The sequence below is a fragment of the Candoia aspera genome, chromosome 5, assembly GCF_035149785.1.
Source record: "Candoia aspera isolate rCanAsp1 chromosome 5, rCanAsp1.hap2, whole genome shotgun sequence".
Lineage (NCBI taxonomy): Eukaryota > Metazoa > Chordata > Lepidosauria > Squamata > Boidae > Candoia > Candoia aspera.
The window spans coordinates 52,783,033-52,804,406 of NC_086157.1; the positions used below are offsets into that span (position 1 = coordinate 52,783,033).

Sequence of the window (21,374 nt, forward strand, 5' to 3'; positions counted from 1 at the left end):
TGCTGGAGCAATTAATTAAAGTCTGCTTCCCCAATCCAACCAAGATTCATTATTGCTGGAATATGCAACAGTTATGGTGAAACAGTCACAGAGCTTGTATATGGGACTGTTATATCAGAAAGTTATGTCAAGAGTAGTGTTTCTCAACCTTGACAACTTTAAGATGTGTGGAGTTCAAGTCCCAGAATTTCCCAGCCAGCAAGACTGGTTGGAAAATTCTGGGATTTGAAGTCCACTCATCTTAAAGTTGCCAAGGTTGAGAAACACTGGTCAAGAGACATGGAGAGAACAGAATATTCTGGTCTCTATAGGCATGCCTTTTGAAACCTCACCTTTTCAACAAACTTGTTATGTCTGCCTAAGTTATCTTTATCAAGTAAAATGCAACCTGAAGGCTACTGACTTGATTATTAATGGCTACACAACAAAACTCACTCTGTAAGAGCTCAGATTCATAATGCTTAGATTGCCTCTATTGTCCTTTACTTTCTAAAGCTGAAACTCTATACCGGTGTTTCTCAATCTTGGCATCATCAACATGTTTGGACTTCAACTCCCAGAATTCCCCAGCCAGCAAGGGTAATGGAGGGGATTTCACCTGGGCAACACCTTGGGTGGAAATTGTTCAATTCATCCCCAGTATACTTGTTACTCAAAGCAGTTTACTTTGAAGTAAAAACTAAACTCTGTATGATCATAGATTTTCAGCATTACTTTTTACTGAGTTCATGTGTTATAAACAGAGCTTGTTATACACTGTTTCACATAAACATTCACATTTTGAATAAATATTGCCAATACATTTTGTATGGGGCTTAAAATAACACTGTAAATATTTTTCCCAGCTCTCAAAGCAACATGCATAGAAACCAAACATATTGTTTTCATATATAAAACACTTAAACATGTTAAAAAGATCTTTTAAAAAGTGATGGTCTATGAATATTGAAAAATATGAGACGAAATTCTGATTTCAGAGACAATTCTTGACTCATTTTCTATAGTTACACCCCATGATTCTTGTACAAACACATAATTTTTAAAACCCCATGTTGAATTTTAGTTGACAATTCAGCATTTCAGTATCAGAAAAAGAACAACCATATTCCTTCAACAATAGGTAGATATATGAGGAATGATGTATTTCCCATATGACATAGAAATGTTCTACCTCGGTTACACATTTTCATATTGAATATTATCAAAGACTACTAGATATGATAGCTCTTTAGCACAAGTATCAGAGGAAATGTGCCTCTTAATACCATTGTCTAAAACACAAGAACATGATGCAATTGCAATCAGATCTTCCTTATGATCACACCAGAGGGATCTAGTTGGCCACAGTAGGGAATATATACTATACTAGATAGACCAGTATTTCTAAACCTTGTCAGCTTCAAGACAAATGGGTTTCAGCTCCTGGAATTCTTAGCAATGGCCATGCTGGCTGGAAAAATGTAATCTGATACTGAGTCCATATAACTGGAAGCTGCCATGTTTGGAAAACACTGATATCTATTAAATAAAAATTTGTGTTTAACTGTAACTGGGCATGCCAATTTATATTACAAAATGAAAAAAAAATACTGATTTCTAATTTACAGTTGTGATTAAATAAGTTTATATTATTTTGGGGTCTTTAAGAAATAATTTTATTAATGTAAAACATTTTAATAATCTCCAGCAAGGAAACAAAACTGTCTTACAAGCTTATTGTCCAATTAATAAGAAAAAAAGTTGGGAATGTAATGCATAGATACACACTTTTTTACTATTAGTCTGAGAAAGTATTTTATTTCCTTTTATTTAATTATTCTATTTATTGATCATATTTTTATCACCACCCATCTCCTCCACATGGGGGACCCTGGGTGATTCACAATAAAACAATTTAAAATTCAATAAAATCATAAATAATATCAATAGTCAATAAATATAAATATAAAAAATAATGAAATCCAAGTAATGGCAGATCTAATTCCACCCAAAGGGGACAACGTTATTTCCTTGCTACTGTTATTCAGAGAAAAAACATTTCTAAGTATCTGTCTATGAGAAAAACAAGTATTTATTCATTCTCATGGACTTGCACATAAGTAAAGCAAAACATTACTTAATATTGTTTTTTTTTTATTTAAAGACAACACAAACTATCTTAGACTGTTTAACAGGCAATAATTTGCCTTTTTGAGCATTATTTCCTGCATCCAGGGAAAGACAACAGACCCATTGGCTAATTCTATCATGACTTTTATTATCCCACTTTAGCAATATTGCCCAAGAAACGGGGGCTTATCTGTAAAGATTTCTCAACACCAATAAATTTAAGCATGTGTGCTGAGAGGAGGGGGGAGAAAAAGCTAAAATGTACTATGTGAACACATGTTCCCAATTACACATATAAAATACAACATCGTTACTAATATGTCTAACCTTGATCCAGTGATGGTTAGCCTCTTTGAGTCTACTGTCAAGCTTATGTTTTACTTCAGGACTCAGTGATGCAGTACTGAGTGCTTTTCCTCCAGCTTCATTTAATTGGTTCAGTATTCCCTTGTGTGGAGGTAGTTCTTCCACTCTTAACTGGAAAAGACAAATGCAACATTTAAAATGAAGTGTAGCAGAATTTTCAAGTCCCTTATCTTCATTTCTATTGATTACTTTATCAGCTGAAGTAAATATACTCAAGAGCTCAATTCAGCACAAAATATCCACAGCTATTATTCAAGGCTTTTATGCCTCAGGTAAAAGAACAATCCTACTTCTGCATTAAGAAGACCTTTTCTTTTTTCTTCAAAATAAATATTCTCAAGGACTGTAAGAGCTAGTATAAAATGAAATAATCTGATTGAGTAATTAAAAGCCAGGGCAAAAATTTTAAAAAAAAATGTCAATCACCAATGTCTAATGATTCCCAGAATTTAGGTACTTGCTAAACAGTAGAAATGTGCATGCTTGAAAATTATTCAAAATACATGCTTTGGGATATACAGGAATTTTTTTCTTGTTCAGCTGACACATGGGAAAAATGGTACTATTGTTGTAACCACAGCTTGGTTAGAAGCTATGCCAGCAAATCTGGAGAACGACACAGTGGCCAGCTGATTGGAAGAGATCAAACTACATTCCAATACCAAAAAAAGAAGACTTAACAGAATGTGAAACTGCCACACATATCCTTAATTTCACATCCTAGCAAAATACTTCGTAGGATCATACAACACAGATTAGAATGCTACATGGAGAAAGAGATTCCAGATGTTCAAGCTGGCTTTTGAAAATGCCAAGGATCATGAGATATTATTGCTGATGCACACTGATAATTGAGAAGGCCAAAGAATACTAAAAAGAAGTCAGTATGTGCTTCATCAATTATATAAATATCTTTGATTGTGTTGATCACGTCAAGCTGTGGAAAGTCCTCAGAAAAGTGGCAATCCCAGTACATCTCATTGTCCTCAAGAGAAATTTATATACAGGTCAGGAAGCCACAGTACAGAAAGAGCATGGTGAAACAGACTGGCTCCCGGTTGGCAAAGGAATGCAACAAGGTTGTATACCCTCTCCTTATTTATTCAACCTATATGCTGAATATATATTAAGAGAAGATGTGTCATGAGTAAGGATGGCGAGCAGGAGGCTCCCATCCAGGCTGTAAAGTGCATGCGTAGCACTGAAGAATTAGGTAGCCATTCCAAGAGACACAGATCGTGCCCGCCTTAACCTTTGGGATTTATATGTCTGGGTTTTTCCCACGCTTCTTCAGTTTGTTAGGATTTTCCTGTTATGTAGCAGCAATAAAACACTAGAGACCTATTCCTTGTCTCAGCGTGGTTCCTGGCTGTTAGGACAAGATGGACTGGAAGAAGATGAGCGTGGTTTTAAAACTGTAGGAAGAAACCTCAATAACCTGTGTTATGCTGATGACATTACCCTGACAGCTGAAAATGCAAGCCCTAGTACAAAAGGTCAAAGAGCATAGTGAAAAAATGGGACTAAAATTAAATATAAAGAAGACCAAACTAATGACAACAGGTAAAACAACCAGCCTTAGAATTGACAGTGAAGATATTGAAGTGGTGGATAGTTTCTGTCTTTTAGGATCAACCATCAACGGTAAAGGAACAAGCAGTCAAGAAATATGCTGCAGACTAGCACATGGCAAAGCAGCCATGAAGGCCTTGGAAAAGATATTCATCTGCCGTGATATGTTTATGCCTACAAATATCAGAACTTCACAAGCCATGGTATTCCCTGTGACACTCTATGGAAGCAAAAGTTGGACTTTAAAGAAACAGGATAGGAAGAGTATTGACACCTTTGAACTTTGGTGTTGGAGAAGACTCCTGAGAATACCATGGACAGCCAAGAAAACAAACAAATGGATCATCAAACAAATCTTACTCAAGGCACAACTGACCAGGCTCAAATTATCCTACTTCAGACATATTATGTAAAGACCCAGATCTCTGTAATGTAGGGAAAAGTGGAAGGAAAGAGAAGAAGAGGATGTCCAGCAGCAAGGTGGATGGACCCAGTTACAGTGGCAATGAGTGCACCATTGGGAGACTTGAAAGAACAGGTTAGGGAGAAATCTTCATGGAGAACATCTACCTATATGGTCGCTGGGAGTTGAAAACAACTTAATAGCACATACTCAAATGCTATATTTAGTTGACACATTAAAGTATCTGGGTCTTTTTTCAAGCTCATCTGGAAACCAGAAAAAAGAAATGGCTGTTTCAAAGGAATGCAGCATTCACGGACTTCCGGTGGGGACCATGGTGGTCTGAACAGGCTTTTTCAACAAGCTCCGCAGACTGACTTGACAACGCAGCATTTTTGGGAGGGGCTCACGCAGCCTTCCTTGGAGCTCATAAGCATTCTTCAGATCAAGGAGAACCCCAGGAAATGGCCCATATGTCCTCTGGATGTCTGATTGTAGCCAGAAGATCGCAAAACTGAGTTTCACGTTCAATCAGTGAGTGAACAGCTGGGAGGTGCGGCTGTCATCTTTTCCCAAGCCATGTTGAAGCTGTAAACGGACACTAAAACCATCCGCCCCATTTCTAAAACATTTTTTTTTCTTTTTGTTTATGTGTAACATAAGAGAGGCTTTTTACAGCAAAGAGATACTGGGTCTCTTGGTGATTTGCATTATTTTTGGGATTTTAAAACTTTTTTTAAATTTTGAAACTTGATTTTTTCTTCATATATAAAATGTAAGGCTGAGAGTTGAAATAACTGTTTTTCTACTGCTTTTTTTCTTAACTGAATTAAGAAAAAATCCTTAACTGACAATTATGTACCATTTCCCTTACTTGATGAATCTGTGGAGTTGAATTTTTATCTTTCTATTTCTATGTTCCCTTGGGAAACTGCTTTCACTTTTCAAGACATTGATTAGATATATCCATAAACAACAAGTTGGAGGATTTTTTCAATATTGTGGCCTCTGTTTGGTTAAGGCACTAGAAGGCACCATAATCAACTATGGTGAGACTTGGAGACTTAAACAGATTTTCACTTATCTCTACCAAGAAGTTATTCAAGCCTGTCAATGTCTCTCAGAATTTGTGAATACTAAAATGTGCCAGCAATTGGGGGAAAAAACTGACAAAGTTGAAAAATACAATTATAAAGATGTCATTTCAAGGAAGAAGATTTGGATTTGGATCCTGGAGCTTAAAGGTCAGTAGGGAACTGAACTGGAGAATCTTGATGGTGAGAGAGATTTGTATTTAAAAAGAGAAACTGGATACACTGTGTTGATGGAACACTAAGAAAGAGAACTGGGTTTTGAAAACTGGAATATCTTTGAAGAAAATATGGACTTTTTAAGGGGGCTGCAGAAAAATTGGAGGTTCTTAAGGGAAAAGCTCTCTGTATTATTTGGAGATATGTAAATGCTCTGGTTTACCTTAAAGTGGGATAATGGTTAAGTATCTTTGGATGGTGTTTTAAGGATTTCAACTGATGTTTCTGGGGGGGGGGGGTTGGACAATATTCTTATGTTTATTAAGGAGATATTAACAAAGTTACTTTTGTGTATGTACTACATATTAGCATTAAAATGTAGACAGTTTATGTTATTGTATTTTATTTTAGTTTTTTATTATAGTAGACAGAAAGAGATAAAATTAAAATGAGGAGGGATGTTATTTACTCGTTTGTTTCTTTGGGGAGGAAACTAGGTTGGAAGGGATTTTTCTATGACTTTCTTAAAAAAAGGGGGGAGGAAAAAATTGGTTTGGATGAGTTTGTTTTGCTATAAATTGAAACATCCTATAGAAATAATGTTTACTATGGTTTAATTGAAAGCAAGAGATTGATATGAGGTTTTTTGTATATCTTTTTTGCAGAAAGTCAGAAGTCACTCTATGTAGTTTCTCTTGTATGTTCACACCTTTTTAGTTTTTTCTTCTTTCTTTGTAGCTTTTTTCTTTCATGCTTTTTTAGTTTTTATCTATATTTTGAAAATTAATAAAGTTTGACTTTAAAAAAGGATGCAGCATTCACATAGGGTTTGGAACACTTCAAAAGCATTTTCATACTAGTATAGTGAAATATTATTTCTTCAAATTAAAAAAAAAATATTGTATACCTCTTCCAATATTTCTTTTTATTTGGCTATAAGGACAGATCACCTGCACAACAAGACAGCATAACAAATTATGATTAGGTCCTAGATTGTTGGGACAGATTATAATTTAAATTTATAAGACACCAAATTTGGACTTTATGGAAGCTACAAACTCTGGATGGTCATTCTAGAGGTGATAAAAGCATCAGGCCAGAAATTTATATTGGCCTACATAAATAATGTTAAACTATATTGGTCCCTGGAATTCTGTTCCATAGATCCACTATATTGATTACTATCTTTTTATCATTTCCTTTAGGCAAACATACCAGAAGAAGGAAGCCACTTCCATATTGTTATCAAGGAAACTATATGCACATATCCATGTAATCACCAGGAGCTGACTTCAACTCAAGTGAGTCTTTACCTTATTTTTGTTTCTAGAGTTTGAATCAAAAACAGTAATTTTAAAACATGACCTAATAATATTCTTCAAAATTGTTGTGGACACTAATTCTTCCAGACCTGTACTTTGGCTAACATGAAACTGTCTGGAGTTTCAAGAGTCTTTCTCAAAAGCTAAATGCCAAAAATACTGTGGTTGCTAAGAGTCAACAACAACTTAATGGCACATAATCAATCAATCCGTTTCTATGCATAAACAGTAAGCCTTCAATGTCTACATATATTCCACATGATTTCAAAAACTATTACTAAAGTTTTCCAATCTGAAAACTCCAGTAATGTTGGTAGACAACTATCAGAATCTCTCCAGTGTGGCCAGTTCAGTTGTAATCCAACACATCAGTAGTCCACATGCTGGGGAAAGCTTCTTGAGGAGTTTATAGTTTTTAAACTTCACAGGAGAATGGGAAGGAAAGGAAAAAGAAACAATTGGAAACAACTGTTTCCAAATCATATTACCTTTACTTTTTGAAGGGTGTCTTTTAATTGATATTCATTTCCTGGCTCAACTGGAATGCTGGCAACATTATTGGCTTCGTTTAACCATAAAATAAACTTATTGAAGTTATACTGTAATTCTGTCAGAAGATGCTGTTCCTCATCAGACCTGTAGTAACAAAAGAAAAATATAATTAGGTGAGTGAGGTGAGGCGATATTGTATATTTGTATTAAAAACACTTATTAATTTTATTGCAATAGCTAACAGAATTATGGCTGCAAAATAGTTTAAATGAGATGCCCAGCAACATATATTACTTAATTCAAGCAAGGTGTCCAAAATTTGACTATACAAAATAAGAACAATTCAACATAGATTGTAGGTTTCCATGGCTATTATTTATTGGTGAAATCACTTCTGGATATTAATGCGTGAAACAGGGCTAGCCATGCTGCTGATTTCTTCCAAGAAGATCAAAACCTGAATTGCTTTATACATGGTATTTAATGATTGGCTGTGGGCAATCCACCCTATGAAACACAGGCAGGATATAAGGAGTGACATACATTGCCAAGTTCAATTTCAGATTTTTATTGTGGGAGATTTTTAAAGTATCTAGTGATTTTAATGTATCTCAAGCCAACCTGGTGATACTTCTTTTAAGGGTGGCACACAAAATTTTAAATATGCAAACAGACAAATAAGGAAGAAGGGTTACCAACACCTCACTAAGTTCAAGACATTTGCCTCTTTTTAATTTCACTCCTCGTGTTCAGAACAAACTTCTATAGGGGTAGAAACAAAAACCTGGTTATAAGAAACTCAGACTGATCTCTGCACTGTAGAAGATGTAGTTGCTGAAATAGTATACTGGTTTATTACTGTGATAAAGATTGATTTGATTGGCTGTTAAACCATGCGAAGAAATATCAGAAAGTTCAGAAAGTTCAAGGCTTTTATTGTCTATACATTAATGCTCAGAGTATGGAAAATAAACCATACAGCATAAGCCCAAGTTCAAAGTACAGAAGGACAAGTGTAATTTAATAAAGTGTGCAGCACATTGGATCTGAAACCAATGGTAGTTCAGAGTTTTCATGGACAAGCACACTGCACTTGTCAGTACTTCCCTAAAGAAAATGAGTCTTTTTGTGGGTAGCTGCTCATCCCCACCCCCACTCCCAACAAATGTTTGAATGGTGTATCCATGCTATTTTGAAACATCTTATTTGGCCCTACTGATGCCTCTTTATTTCAAATACACAGTCTTCTGGGATCACATGGCCATTGTGAGAACTCAGGTAAAGACGCAGCTTCTTTAAGGAGATGTCACTGGTGCACCCATGCCTTTTCTAAAGCAGTCTTAGGGCTTTAAATCTGAACCTCTGCATATTCTTATTTAATAGGATGAATGGCAATCTGGTAAAATGATTACCATGACTGTAACATACCAATCAAAGAATAGTTTCACCCACCCTCAAAGGAACAAAAGTAAAAGAAAATTAGGAGTTGCACTCATATGCTTAAAATATCAATTCCTGCTTAGAAATCCAAATGAATCAAGTGAGTAATGCTGAGGAGAATATATGGGTTAACATATTATTAATACGTTTTCTACTACAGATTAAGGTTACTATGGTAACTAATCATTTTGGCTAATCATTTTGGCCTGGTGAAGAGGTTGAATTTAATTGTCCCCTTTTTACGTGTTAATGGTTGCGTTGCCTAAGGGGAAGAACTTGCCTGGACTTGCTTTAGTTTCAGTTTCCCTTCTGTGTAGGCTTGCAGAGAATATGCAGCTGAGAGAAATCTCTCCTCTCAGCAAACAGCCTTTAAATATGTTTGTTTTCTGTAAATAAAATTATTTTTATAGAAATGCCTGGTGTGTGACTTTTCTGATCTCTCCTGGGCCAAAGGCTTTCCTAGCAATCTGCTAACACATATGTGGAGAAGAAATAGAAGCGGTACATTCTGTGGTGTCTTTTACAACCAAGGAGATAATGATGCTTCCATGAGCAAGTGAAGGTTTTTCAAATATGCATAATAGTGACTTTAATCACCACAAAGCCTGTTGAGATTACAAACCTTGTTAAGTATGGTATTTCCATGAAATTACTGTTTTGTCTTGCTAAAAAAGTTAATGATTCCTGATTAAATTGGATACATGTATCAAGTGGGGTACCCTAAGGATAGTTAGGAATCTTCTGCTCTTGAATATTTTCATTAATGATTTAGATAAAAAGGTAAAGGGAATCTTTACCAGGGTTGCAGATGCTACAAAGCTGAAAGTAACAGAATGAAATTTAACAGAGACAAGCGCAAAGTTCTACAGTTACTGTATAAAAACAAATGCCATATGTACAGATTTAGAATAAGAATTCCTGGCTTGCAAAAAGAGGTTAGAAGAGTAACTGAATGCAAACTGAATATGAGCTTGTAATGTGATACAGCTGCAAAAAAAAATGGCAAATTAATATTAGGCTGCATCAACAGGAATATAATGGTTCCACTCTGTTCTGCTTTGATGAGACACTGCATTCAGTACTTTGTCCAGTTCTGGGCACAACACTAGAAGAGAAGCATTCAGAGAATTTGGAACAAATTCAGAAAAGAATAACAATGATCAGGAGACTAGAAAGTAAGACCTATGAAGAGAGTTTAGCCTTGAGAAAAGACAACTGAGGGAAAATTATGATGATGATTGATGATGATGATGATGATGATGATAATGTTTTTATGAGAACACTTCAAATTCCTGAAGGAATGTCACTTGGAAGAAAGTCAATACCTCTTCTGTTTTCCAGAATGTAAGATACAGAATAATGAAGTTACAGGAAGGCAGATTCCATTTTATTGTTAGAAAAAAAAATCCTAGTAGTAAGAGTGGTGGTGAAGTCCTTTTTATTGAATGTGTTCAAGCAGAGCCAAGACATCCACCTGCTTGGGATCTTGTAATTCAGAATGTTTACTAAGTGGGGGTTGGACTTCATGGCCTAAATGTCCCTTTCCAAAATTTTATGATTCTGTATAGATGAATACCAGATTGGAGAAGGATCTTTTATGGTCTTGAAAGACTAAACAATTTAGACTAAACAATTTAGAAAAGCATTGTAATGAGCATGAAATGATGCATGCAGGATTCTTTATGTCCCCTTCAAGAGACATCACCTTTGAAATCAAGAGTACCTCCACTAGAAGAGTAGCCTATGACATATGAAAAGTTCCATCCAAATGGGTGAAATATAAGCTTCCTCTTTCCTTTTTACTTTATATTAGTTCTTGTTAGTTTTTATCTTCTACTTAAAATTCTATACCTCTCTCAGTATGAATTAATATCTGAATAGTATTTATTTGAATAGCATATTTGACAGAATACTCAACCAGAAATATTTTAAGCCTTCTAATGTTCCTGAGTGCAAATGAAATGAATTTTCAGACTTAAAATAAGTTTCAATACTTTCCTGTGTTATAAATAAATAAATAACTAGTTGAGGCAAAGTAATTTATTTTTATTGTATTATTTATTTATTTATTTATTTCCTATCCCGCCTTTATTATTTTTATAAATAACTCAAGGCGGGGAACATACCTATTACTCCTTCCTCCTATTTTCCTCATAACAACAACCCTGTGAGGTGGGTTGGGCTGAGAGAATGACTGGCCCAAGGTCATCCAGCCAGCTTTCATGCCAAAAGTGGGACTAGAACTGACTGTCTCCTGGTTTCTAGCCCTTTGCCTTAACCAACTAGACCATAATGTAATGATAAATACCTGTTGATTTTATTAAGATCTTTTCTTAGGTTTTTCACAAGAGATCCTGGATATTTTTACATGCAATAAAGCAATAAGTAGAAATGCATAATTTATAGCCATCACTTCAACTTTCCCTAGATGTCTTTAGAGATAAGGAGGCTGGGTGAGATGCCTGGTAAGGCTGTTCCAACACTAATAATTTCTAACCATATATTTTCAGAGGTCTAAAATGAAAATATTATGAAAGGATTATTCCTTGCCTGCAGGGATTCATTTTTAAAGCATTAAATTCCTAAATGGATTTCCTTTGAAATTTAAAAAACTCATGCAACTTTGTTTTTATATATGACAACTGCTGTGAGATTGTTATATGCTGAAAAATGGAAAGATTCCACTATCCACAATGGAGGAATAGTTGGTGATGTTGGAAGTTGCAGAGATGGCTAAATTGATTTTCTTGATTAGAGAAAAGACATTAACTACATTTGTTGCTGACTGGAAACCCCTTATAGACTTTTCGCGTGAAACAGAAAAAAAACACGAACATATGACTTATGTTTTTGATGATTAGAAAAAAAAATAGATAATAGAAAAAAAAGTCTATTTTTATAACCATAGGGTAAGAGGTAATTTTGTATTTGTAATTATACTTGCTGTAAAGGAAATCAGAAGCAACTTTTCTATTTCTATTTTTAATTTATGCACTTTTGGCTTTTTCTTTGTTCTTCCTCTTTCCTTTTTACTTTATATTAGTTCTTGTTAGTTTTTATCTTCTACTTAAAATTCTTAATTAAAATTTATTATATACAGTATAAGATATTTTATATATATATATATATATATATATATATATATATATGCTTATGATTTCCTTTGATGTTTATAGGAACTATACTATACAAGCTGTTAGACTTTAATATTTTCTACCTATATTTTAATCTCTAACTAAAGGATGATGGAATTGTTTTACAGAGCATTAAGACAAGAAATCTGCTTGCCTATTCTTTTTCCGAGTATGGTATAATTTGATATACTTTTTGCCCATTGAGCGAAAGAAAAATAAACTATGTTAATTAACTCATTTAAAATAAATCTTTTATAATAATTTTGATACAATCTAGCCAAGCTATTTATTTTCATGTTCTGGTGATTTGCTAAAGCATTAAGAATATGTTAAAGAATACAACCCATTACTTTCAAAATTAGTATTTATTTATGTATACAAAAAATTGTTAGAATATGGCAAACTGAATTAGAATTTAAAAAAATGCTTAATTAAAATTTAGATCAAGATGATGCATACATATACAGAAACACAGGCATTACTATAAAAGGATATTTTCAATTATTCTGGTATGATTTTAAGAGAATATTTGAAACCTTCTAAATAATAATATTGGTGCAATGCCTCACCATATATTGAATATAATTGGATATTTAAGCAGTAAAATACAAATTCAAATTAATAAATGTTTTATACTCCTGATAGTACAGTTAAACAAATGTGTGTATATATTTCCTGAATCACGAGAGGAGAATGCTAAAGCAGTGGAAAATAAAATAGTACCTTGCAATATGCAAATAGTGGGCAATTTACAACAAATTTGTATATGTCAAGTGATGAACTCAAGAGGTGGACAAATATGACATTATTGTACTAGTTGGATTTGTCTAACAAAGTCTTGAATATTGATCTAATTAGCACAGAGGCTGATGAAAAATTCGTAGGTGTAATAACAAGGTATATTTCTTTCAGCTGAATTAGATATGGGTCCAGTAGCCAAATGCAGCCACCAGATCAAAGCCACTGACATAATTTAAGTCCCTCAGACCCCAATTATAGAATTAGAGCTTCTAGGAAAAACATCAACATTTAAAATATTCAAGTGTGATTATTCAATCACACTTGAATAAACTCATAAAGAGAAGTGCAACTAGAATTTGAAACTAGAATTGTATATTCTCTTGAAAAATGTGAAATGCTGTCAGTTTAACCCGTTTACCTTAAAACCAATAAGGCAATAAAGATGGAAGCAAAAGTGAAAGTGAATTGGGGGAAAAGCAACCTGAACATGGAATAATCATCTGCTTTCAAGATTGTATAACTTTCAAAAGCAGTTCTCATTTTGTTCAATGGGAGCTCCATTTTTAATAATCATGCATATGAATGCAAAGTTAAATATTGTTTTAAATTAATTACCATAAAAATCTCTGGTCAAGAACATTAAGAATGGAATATACTCTAAAAGGAATTACAATATATTTTTTTAAAAAACCGTATAGTTATATCTGACTTTTAATCAAAAAGACTTGGGAAACAGAAATATTTTTACAAAGAGCCAATAATATATAATATTCTGCTTCTAAAGATACTTCACCTAAAGAAGTATCCAATATTTGAGGCATCCTGAGTTTCATTTCCACCAGTTTCATTTTAAAAACCGAAAGCAAGGCTGAAGCTTCCTTCCTGCATCTCAGATGATATTAGCATTTGGCTAAATTGTGCACACGGTGTAGTTGTTTTAAAACTGAAGACCAAGCACTTAGTCCACTCAGTAATCACACAATATTTTATTTTGCATATAGTTTTCAAAGGTAGATTCATATAAGCATTACATCAGTATAATCAAAATGCAAACCAGATTAGTCTATGGTGATTAAAAAGTAGAAGGAGTCAGGTAGCACTTCCCAGACCAAGAGGTGTTATTAAAGGGCATATGCTTTTATGAACTACAGCTTACTTCATCAGATGTAACGGAATGGATAACCTATTTATATTGCAGTATTTTTCTGATACATTGCTGTGGAATCTTAAGATAGAAGTTGCGACATCACATCACATCTGGTGTTGAAAAGTTGTTTTTTGGCTTCCTTGACATAATTCACAACATACATAATAACAACTGTTCCTCTTTTATCATCATGTTTCAATATGATGTTGTTATTCTTGAGGCTTGGGTAGAATCTCATTCTACCCTGTGGACATTGTTGTATAAGTGTTTGTTTGTTTTTAAATGGTGATTATACCTTGAGCTTGCCAGCTTTTTGAGCTTGTTGACAAAAACATTTAGTGTACACTTCAGTTTACATCCATTTGGGGGTATCCATGAAGTATTTTTTTTTTCTTAATGCATTTTGAATTTGGTGTGATCTGCACCTGTGCACTGTCCCAGGATATGTTGGGTTGACAATGGGTATATATCTGTGTCATATTTTTAATGTAGTCCTTAAGCCTCAATAGCAAAATAAATAAATAAATAAATAAAAATCAAGGTCCCCAGAAAGCTCATATTTAGTACAGGCAGTCCTTGCTTAACAGTGGTAATTGGAACTGCCAACTCCATCACTAAGCAACACGATTGTAAAGTGTGACATCACATCACCATGCTGGCTTACGATGGCAGTTGTAGCAGTTCCAGCTGCCATCATTAGGCAAATCGTGTGTAGCTGCAGCATCCCACAGTCACATGAATGCTGTTTATGACTTCCTGGGGGCTTCCCCATTGACTTTGCTTGTTGGGATCTGGCAGTGAAGGTCGCAAATGGCAATCATGTGACTGTGGGATGCTGTGACCATTGTAATTGTGAGCCAGTTGCCATGTGCCTGGACTGCAATAATGCAACCACAGAGATGCTGCTGTCGCTGCAATAACATGGCCACAGCTATGAGGAACAGTTGTAAGTGTCCTCGTTCAGTGCCATCAGAACTTCAAACAGTCACTGAACGAGTGGTCTCTGAACAAGGACTACCTGTATGGATTTAGCAGGGCAAAACAATGGAGTCTTCAGCTTGTCTGAGTGTATAGCTGCATATGTTCACAGTATTGTTGAGGGAAGTGTCTGTGGAGCCTCCCATTACATTGAGTGGAGGTTTATAGGAGTTCAGTATGCTATAGAAGTTTGTTTCATTGTCCTGGTAAAATCCTAATGTAGTTCATTTTATTTATTTATTAATCATATTTATATGGCCGTCCATCTCACACAAAGCAACTCCGGAATAGTTTTGGTATTTAACTTTTGCATGTTGTAAAGCATGCTGTTTAAATGAGTTTCTTGGACAAAGTGTAACATAATCTTTGGCTGTAGTCTTTGCATTATATAGACTGTAGAGGTTCTTCACTTTCAATCCTTTAGGAATTGTATCATGCTTGATTTGGTCAGGAAAATGATGTCTGTTTCTATCTGTGTCAGTTTCTTGGCAAATTCTATGGATTTCCACTCCATCCAGCTGAACTTGGCCTTTTCATTGTAGACGTTGTAATAGGAAAGTCGTGTTAGTCTATGGTAACCAAAACTCAGATAGCATATTTTCAGACTAACAAATTTTATTAAACAGCTCACTTCATAAGATGCAACAGAGTGGATAAACTGGTGGAGGATTGAAATTAGGATAAGGTAGGGGCTACATACTCTTCAGCATGTGGTACTTAGGTTATTATGTGTAACACTGGAGGTAATAGATAGCCAGGTTATCATGGCAAGTAGCCATTAATTGGTTTAGTCTGTCCATTTTCCATTGGTTTCTGATAATTTGAGAAGCAGAATCAACTAAGTTTAGAGACAGAAATCACTTAGTAGCAATCATATCAATTTCCTGAGTCATTTTTTGTGCTATAGGAAGCATAAAAGAGTAAACAGGACTGAGCCATTCCTGAAATTTCCTAAGAACTCTAAGAAACCATCTGGATCTATCATTCTCCTGACCCAGATATGTGATCTGGAAAATCTCAGATTCAAATCACACCTTACCAGATGCTATAAAACAATTTATATAGTACAGCAATTGCAATCAATACCCAGATAATCAATGTGAAAAAAACAAACAAAAACGAATATAAATTATAGAAATGCATAAAGCCTCAGGCTGGTAAATTTATTAAAAGAAGATTTGATTGGATCAGCTCTTGAAACCAAATAAGGAATTGCTGAATTGCTTAGGACTGATTCAAAGGCAATTTGGAGATTCAATGGATTTTCCAGCTGGCAGAGTTTCAAATATTATTGTAGCTCTCCTCCAATATCTGGACAAATTTGGGGTGAGGACTGAATGGTATAAAGGGCTTTCTGACATTGACATAAGTATCTGGCTAGTGAGTTAAAACATATCCACAAACCTGCTTAGAGCTGTTTAGAGAATGTTGCTCTGCTCTTTCTGACTCATTAGGCAGGTGTGTGTGGAATGAGTACATGAGAGAAAAAAAGATAAAGAATTATTCTGATGCTCTTTTTATAAAGCAATTTATTTTTTAAAATCCATAATCCTCAGCCCTTCTTCAACCTCTTCTATCCTTATTCAACTGCCAAAAATATTTTGAACAACATCATTTTCTCTTTCTATTACCTGTCTGCCTCTGTCTTGTCTTTTTCATTTGTAATTCTCAGTTATTGTGCTTTCATTAAATCATAGTGTATTGTACAAAAGTAATAAAAGTGTGAAAACTATTTGAAAAAAGTGCTTTGTAATAGACAGAACATGCATAAAGTACCACTTTCAAATCATTAAAATAGCTACATATTTCTCCAGGCTAATGTGGATGCTTCATTCACTGTTCCTGACTGTCTCTCCATGTACCTAGTGAATTGAGGTGGCTGTGTATGCAGACCTATGTGGCAATATCTGGCAGCAACTTACAATGGGTCTATCATTCTTGCAATTTCACCTTATTTTGCTAAAAAAAAAAAGGAAAAGAAACAACTGATTTTCTTTTTATGCTTCCCTGGTATATTTTTTTCAACCAACAGACTGCTATAACCACACAGCATCACTGTAGCACACAAACCAGCTAAAGCCTTCCAAAACATCTTAAGCAAATCAAAAGACCCAGTAGCCCAAGAAGAAAAAAACAGGAGTCACCTACAATATCCAATACTAAGACTGCAACAGCCACTAGGTAGGACAGATAGGCAGAAGACTGGTGAAGCACATCCATAAACACCAACTAGCTGTCAGAAGACATGATGAAAACTCCTTAATTTCACAACACATGGACAGACTCAACCACATTTTCAACTAGGAAACTATTAGCATGTTAGACCAAGCCAAATCCAAAAATGCTAGGGAATTCCTGGAAGCTTGGCATTCAGGCAAATCAGCCATCAATAGACACAAAGACTATATTTACATACCATTCAAAAGAGACAATTAAAAAAAAACCTAGGAAGGAAACAAAAAGACCAGAATGCAACTCCTCCAGCAGCCAACAGATAAACAGGGATCAACACCAGACAAACAATCAGGCAGAAAACAATAATCAAAGAACCACCAAGGAGGAAACCACTCCCCCAATAAAGGAAAGCTACAGCATATAAACAGGCAGCAAACGCCACAGTCACTGGCACTGATAATGTTGCCTAGTTGGGTAATGAAATGTCTGCAAGGAAACAGCCAAGCTCAGAGAGCTCCAAGAACTTCACAGTTCAACCCTGAGCTACAGATATTCTGTTCTATTGGAACATTAAAGTAATCCTACATTTATAAAAAGATTCCTATCTTAATAGCAATGTTTAAAAATGCTTTACTCAGGCATTCAATGTCTCAAGTGTTATTTCTTTGTTACCTACAGGTTTAATGATTGCTAGGATTTATTTCAGCATGTGGTAGTAACAGTTATAAATGGTGCATTTAAAACTCTCCATCTGCAATTAAGTGCTAAATATTTTATTACAAGAGTAATTTAAATGCATTTACAGAAGAAAAAAAGCTGGGGTCTGTTTGAAATATTGGATGAGAATCTGCTTGCATTATAAATACTTCTAATATTTTCAGTAAATGGAATAATAAAGAGAGCCTGGTGAGGAATTGACATATAATTTAAAAGTAAGTACAAAGAAGAACATTTATGTGCATTAAATAGTCAGATTTTAAGTAATGTTCATGTACTTAAAAATAAAAAAGCACTCTACAACTGAAAGAAGATATAGATCTAGCTCCAGTGCTTTGAGGGTAAGGAATAGCTGAAGAACATGAAGAAAAAAGTGCACCGAAGCTAGCAAAGAAACATATTCTTCTTGCTTATAGTGTGAAACAGTCTGGTACTGAAGTTTTTACAGAAATTATCTGATTCTTCTGTTCTATGGTACTAATGATACTTCCTTAGATTTCTTATATAATCTACGTGGCAGTATAAAGGCTCTATATCTTTGGATGACTACTTCAAGAACCATTGCAAATATCAGTCCTTTGGAAATATATGGTATGTTCTACCATATCACTTAGAAATGTGAGGTTTTTTTTTTCTTTTCATGTCAGAAGCACCTACCAAGGCAATTCTGTATTGAAAGGATTTGCCAGTGACATCACCGTTGCCCGGGGGACACCTGAGGGGGCTCCTTTCATGTCCCTGTTATTTTCCCACCGAAGTGGTACCTATTTATCTACTTGCATCTGCATGTTTTTGAACTACTAGGTTAGCAGGAGCTGGGACAAGTTGAAGGGAGTTCACTCTTTCATGCGGCTTGTGCACTCAGGTTTCAAACTGCTGAGCTGCTGACCTTAATGGTCCTCTGACTCAGCGTCTTAACCACTGAGCAACTGCAGCCCCTACAGAAATGTGAGTGGCATCCCCAGTGCCTAGATATATTTAGCTACTATACTGTTAGGAGAAATTTTAGCCACTTTTGATAATATGCACTATATGTCTTGAACCTATCTCTTACAGCACTCTGTCATCCTTTTCAGATGAAATCCATATAGGCCCTCAAGATCCTGATATTAGAATGCAAAAGATAGGTTCTGTGTTCTAACCTAGAGGGGTGTGGAACCAATCTGAACCCATTTACAGGGTGGTGCGAAATAAACATGGTACTATTTTTATACTTTCCATCACAATATAATGTAAATTTCTGATCTCTGTGCATCAACAGGATAACTTTTTGAAAACAGAACAGAACTGGACGAAATTAGATGTGCTAGTAGAACTGATTAAAGAAAAACTGACTTTGAAAATGGGCTGGATTTAGCTGAGGATGGCAATGAAAAAAGATCCAAAATAAACAATACCCCAATATATCCCAATGGGAGACAAAATTGTACAGCAGTTTGGAAGTTTCCCGTTGAGTAATGTGACCTAGAGTGGATCCATTATTAAGGCACTGAAAAAAAAAAAGAATTAAAAAAATGTTCTGCTTATTTGCCTAGGTTTTTGTTTTTGTTTTTATGGTTCAAGTGGTACAATGCACACTTTAAGACCCTGCATGGGGTATTCATTTTCCTTTTAAAACTTCCAACCTATGGTGATTTTTTCTCTGCCTTTTGTTATTCTAAAAGGAGAAAAAATGAGTTTGCCTTACATTTCTCTTCTCTTCAGCAGGAGCAGCACAACCAGCAGGGGCCAATCCCTAGAGGGTCTAATGAAGCTGGAATACTGTCACCAACTCCTACATTACATGCTTCCCATGTTAATGTTGTTAAAGCCCTTGCAAATTGACATGGCCAGAAAGGCTCAACTCTCACTCCAGCTTCTTTAATAAGAGCACTTTTCCTCCATAATAGTGACCTTGTCATCATGCAGAATGAAGGTGAAATAGATGCAGATGAGCTTGGAGATGGAGGCCATGGCAGGGCCCAGTGCATGGAGCCAGTCACTGAGGGAAATATCCTTAGCTTAGTTGAATGACACAGCATCTTCTGCGCTATGACATGAAGAAGTGAAGGGTTTGATCAGTGAAGCTCGATGACATCTCAGTCTCTCCAGTCGCTGTTCAACCACTTATTTCCTAGACCTCCTTAGTAAACCAAACATGGGATTGGCAGGTAGACAAAAGCTACTTCAGAGTGGTTTTGTTGAGCATCTTGGTTATCTTTCACAGGTCGCAAGCACCCAACAGTATTGCTGAGAAACCACTCAAGTCCCATCAGGAAGCCTGATGGAACCATTAGGTGTTTGCAGTAGGCCATCTTAATGGGCTCATATTCCCTATTCTGGTTAACTTCACTGTCACAAGAAAGTAATCTGTCCATGCTAATGGACTGATGTAAAAAATCCTCCAGAAACAGATCAAACACATCTGCTCTGAGGTGAATATCAAATCTAAAGTGTGGCCAGCCACATACATCAGGCCAGTGACAACCTCAGGCAAGTCCACAGTTGTTATGGTGGCCATTAACTCCTGAACTCCTTTCAGTCCCAGGGAGAGGAAATTGAAATCACACAGTACTAGCAGTCTGGGTGAATCCCTATCTCTCCCCTTCACAATGAATTCACAGAAGAATACCAACATGCAACTGGGATGATGATACAATCATAGCATCCCCAGCTTGCTTCTTTCCCCAGCATTATGACTGAGGCCTTACCTTTGGCCACTTACAGAAAAACATTCCTCAAAACAACTAGGATCTCCCAATAAACAGGTCTCCCACTGTCAACCCTTCAAGATAGACCAGATTCAAACACCAAAGTCATGAACATATACACTTTTATTATAGGGTTACAGTAATAGAATCTTGGAACTCTGAATATGCCTCTTCCCTCGCTGACTTTATCTTAAAGAGAACTAGGCAGGGTCAAGTCTAAGACACTTCCTGAAATTACATTCCTGCTTTGGGCTGAGATTTCTCTTATCTGACTGTTGCCTTGGCTGCAGCTCTTCTTCCTCTTCCTTAAGTTTATTCTCACAGCACATTACACCCACCACCTACCCTGCCCTGGGGTCAGAACTGATATCAAGTATAAAGCCTGGCTGGACAGAACTCCATAAAGGGGATTCTCCCAATAAGGTCTCAATAATACATGCAAAATCTGTCCTTTCTTCCACAATGAAATGAAACAAAATGAAATGAAAGAAATAGATTTAGATAATCAGTTTTCTTCAAGAAAAGTTTCAGCTAGATTGTCTCAAAAAGGATAAATTTGGGAGAATGTGCCACTTATTATAAACTTCCAGGGTTTTCAGGAGTAGCCATACTTCTCTCTCTTTAAAGACAACTGGGTCCTTGGACACCCAATGATGATTCCTCATTCCCTGGACCCATTCAGTCAATCCACTTTGGCTATCTTAAATTAACCTTGATGAGCAAGGATCAAGAGAATAGGTGGTTCAAGGAAACTTATTCGCAGGCCTAGTGCATGCTAACATAATACATGCATCTTCCCTGTGTAATAGCAACAAAGCTTTTTTTCTCATTTGGTGTT

The 21,374-nt window shown here is 35.6% G+C and overlaps 1 protein-coding gene across 4 annotated transcripts in view; it reads right to left on the reverse strand.

The window, feature by feature from the left end:
* The window catches only part of DMD (dystrophin), an 895,878-nt gene that overhangs the window by 270,027 nt on the left and 604,477 nt on the right, over positions 1 to 21,374 (reverse strand). For all 4 annotated transcript variants that reach the window (XR_010068066.1, XM_063305215.1, XM_063305211.1 and 1 more), the window contains 2 exons: positions 7,511 to 7,658; positions 2,437 to 2,586 (listed from right to left, as the gene is read on the reverse strand). Coding sequence is in view for 3 of the 4 variants with exons in the window: in XM_063305215.1 (XP_063161285.1) it covers positions 2,437 to 2,586; positions 7,511 to 7,658 (298 nt within the window). In the remaining variant the exon portion in view is untranslated. The remainder of the gene's footprint in view (positions 1 to 2,436; positions 2,587 to 7,510; positions 7,659 to 21,374) is intronic.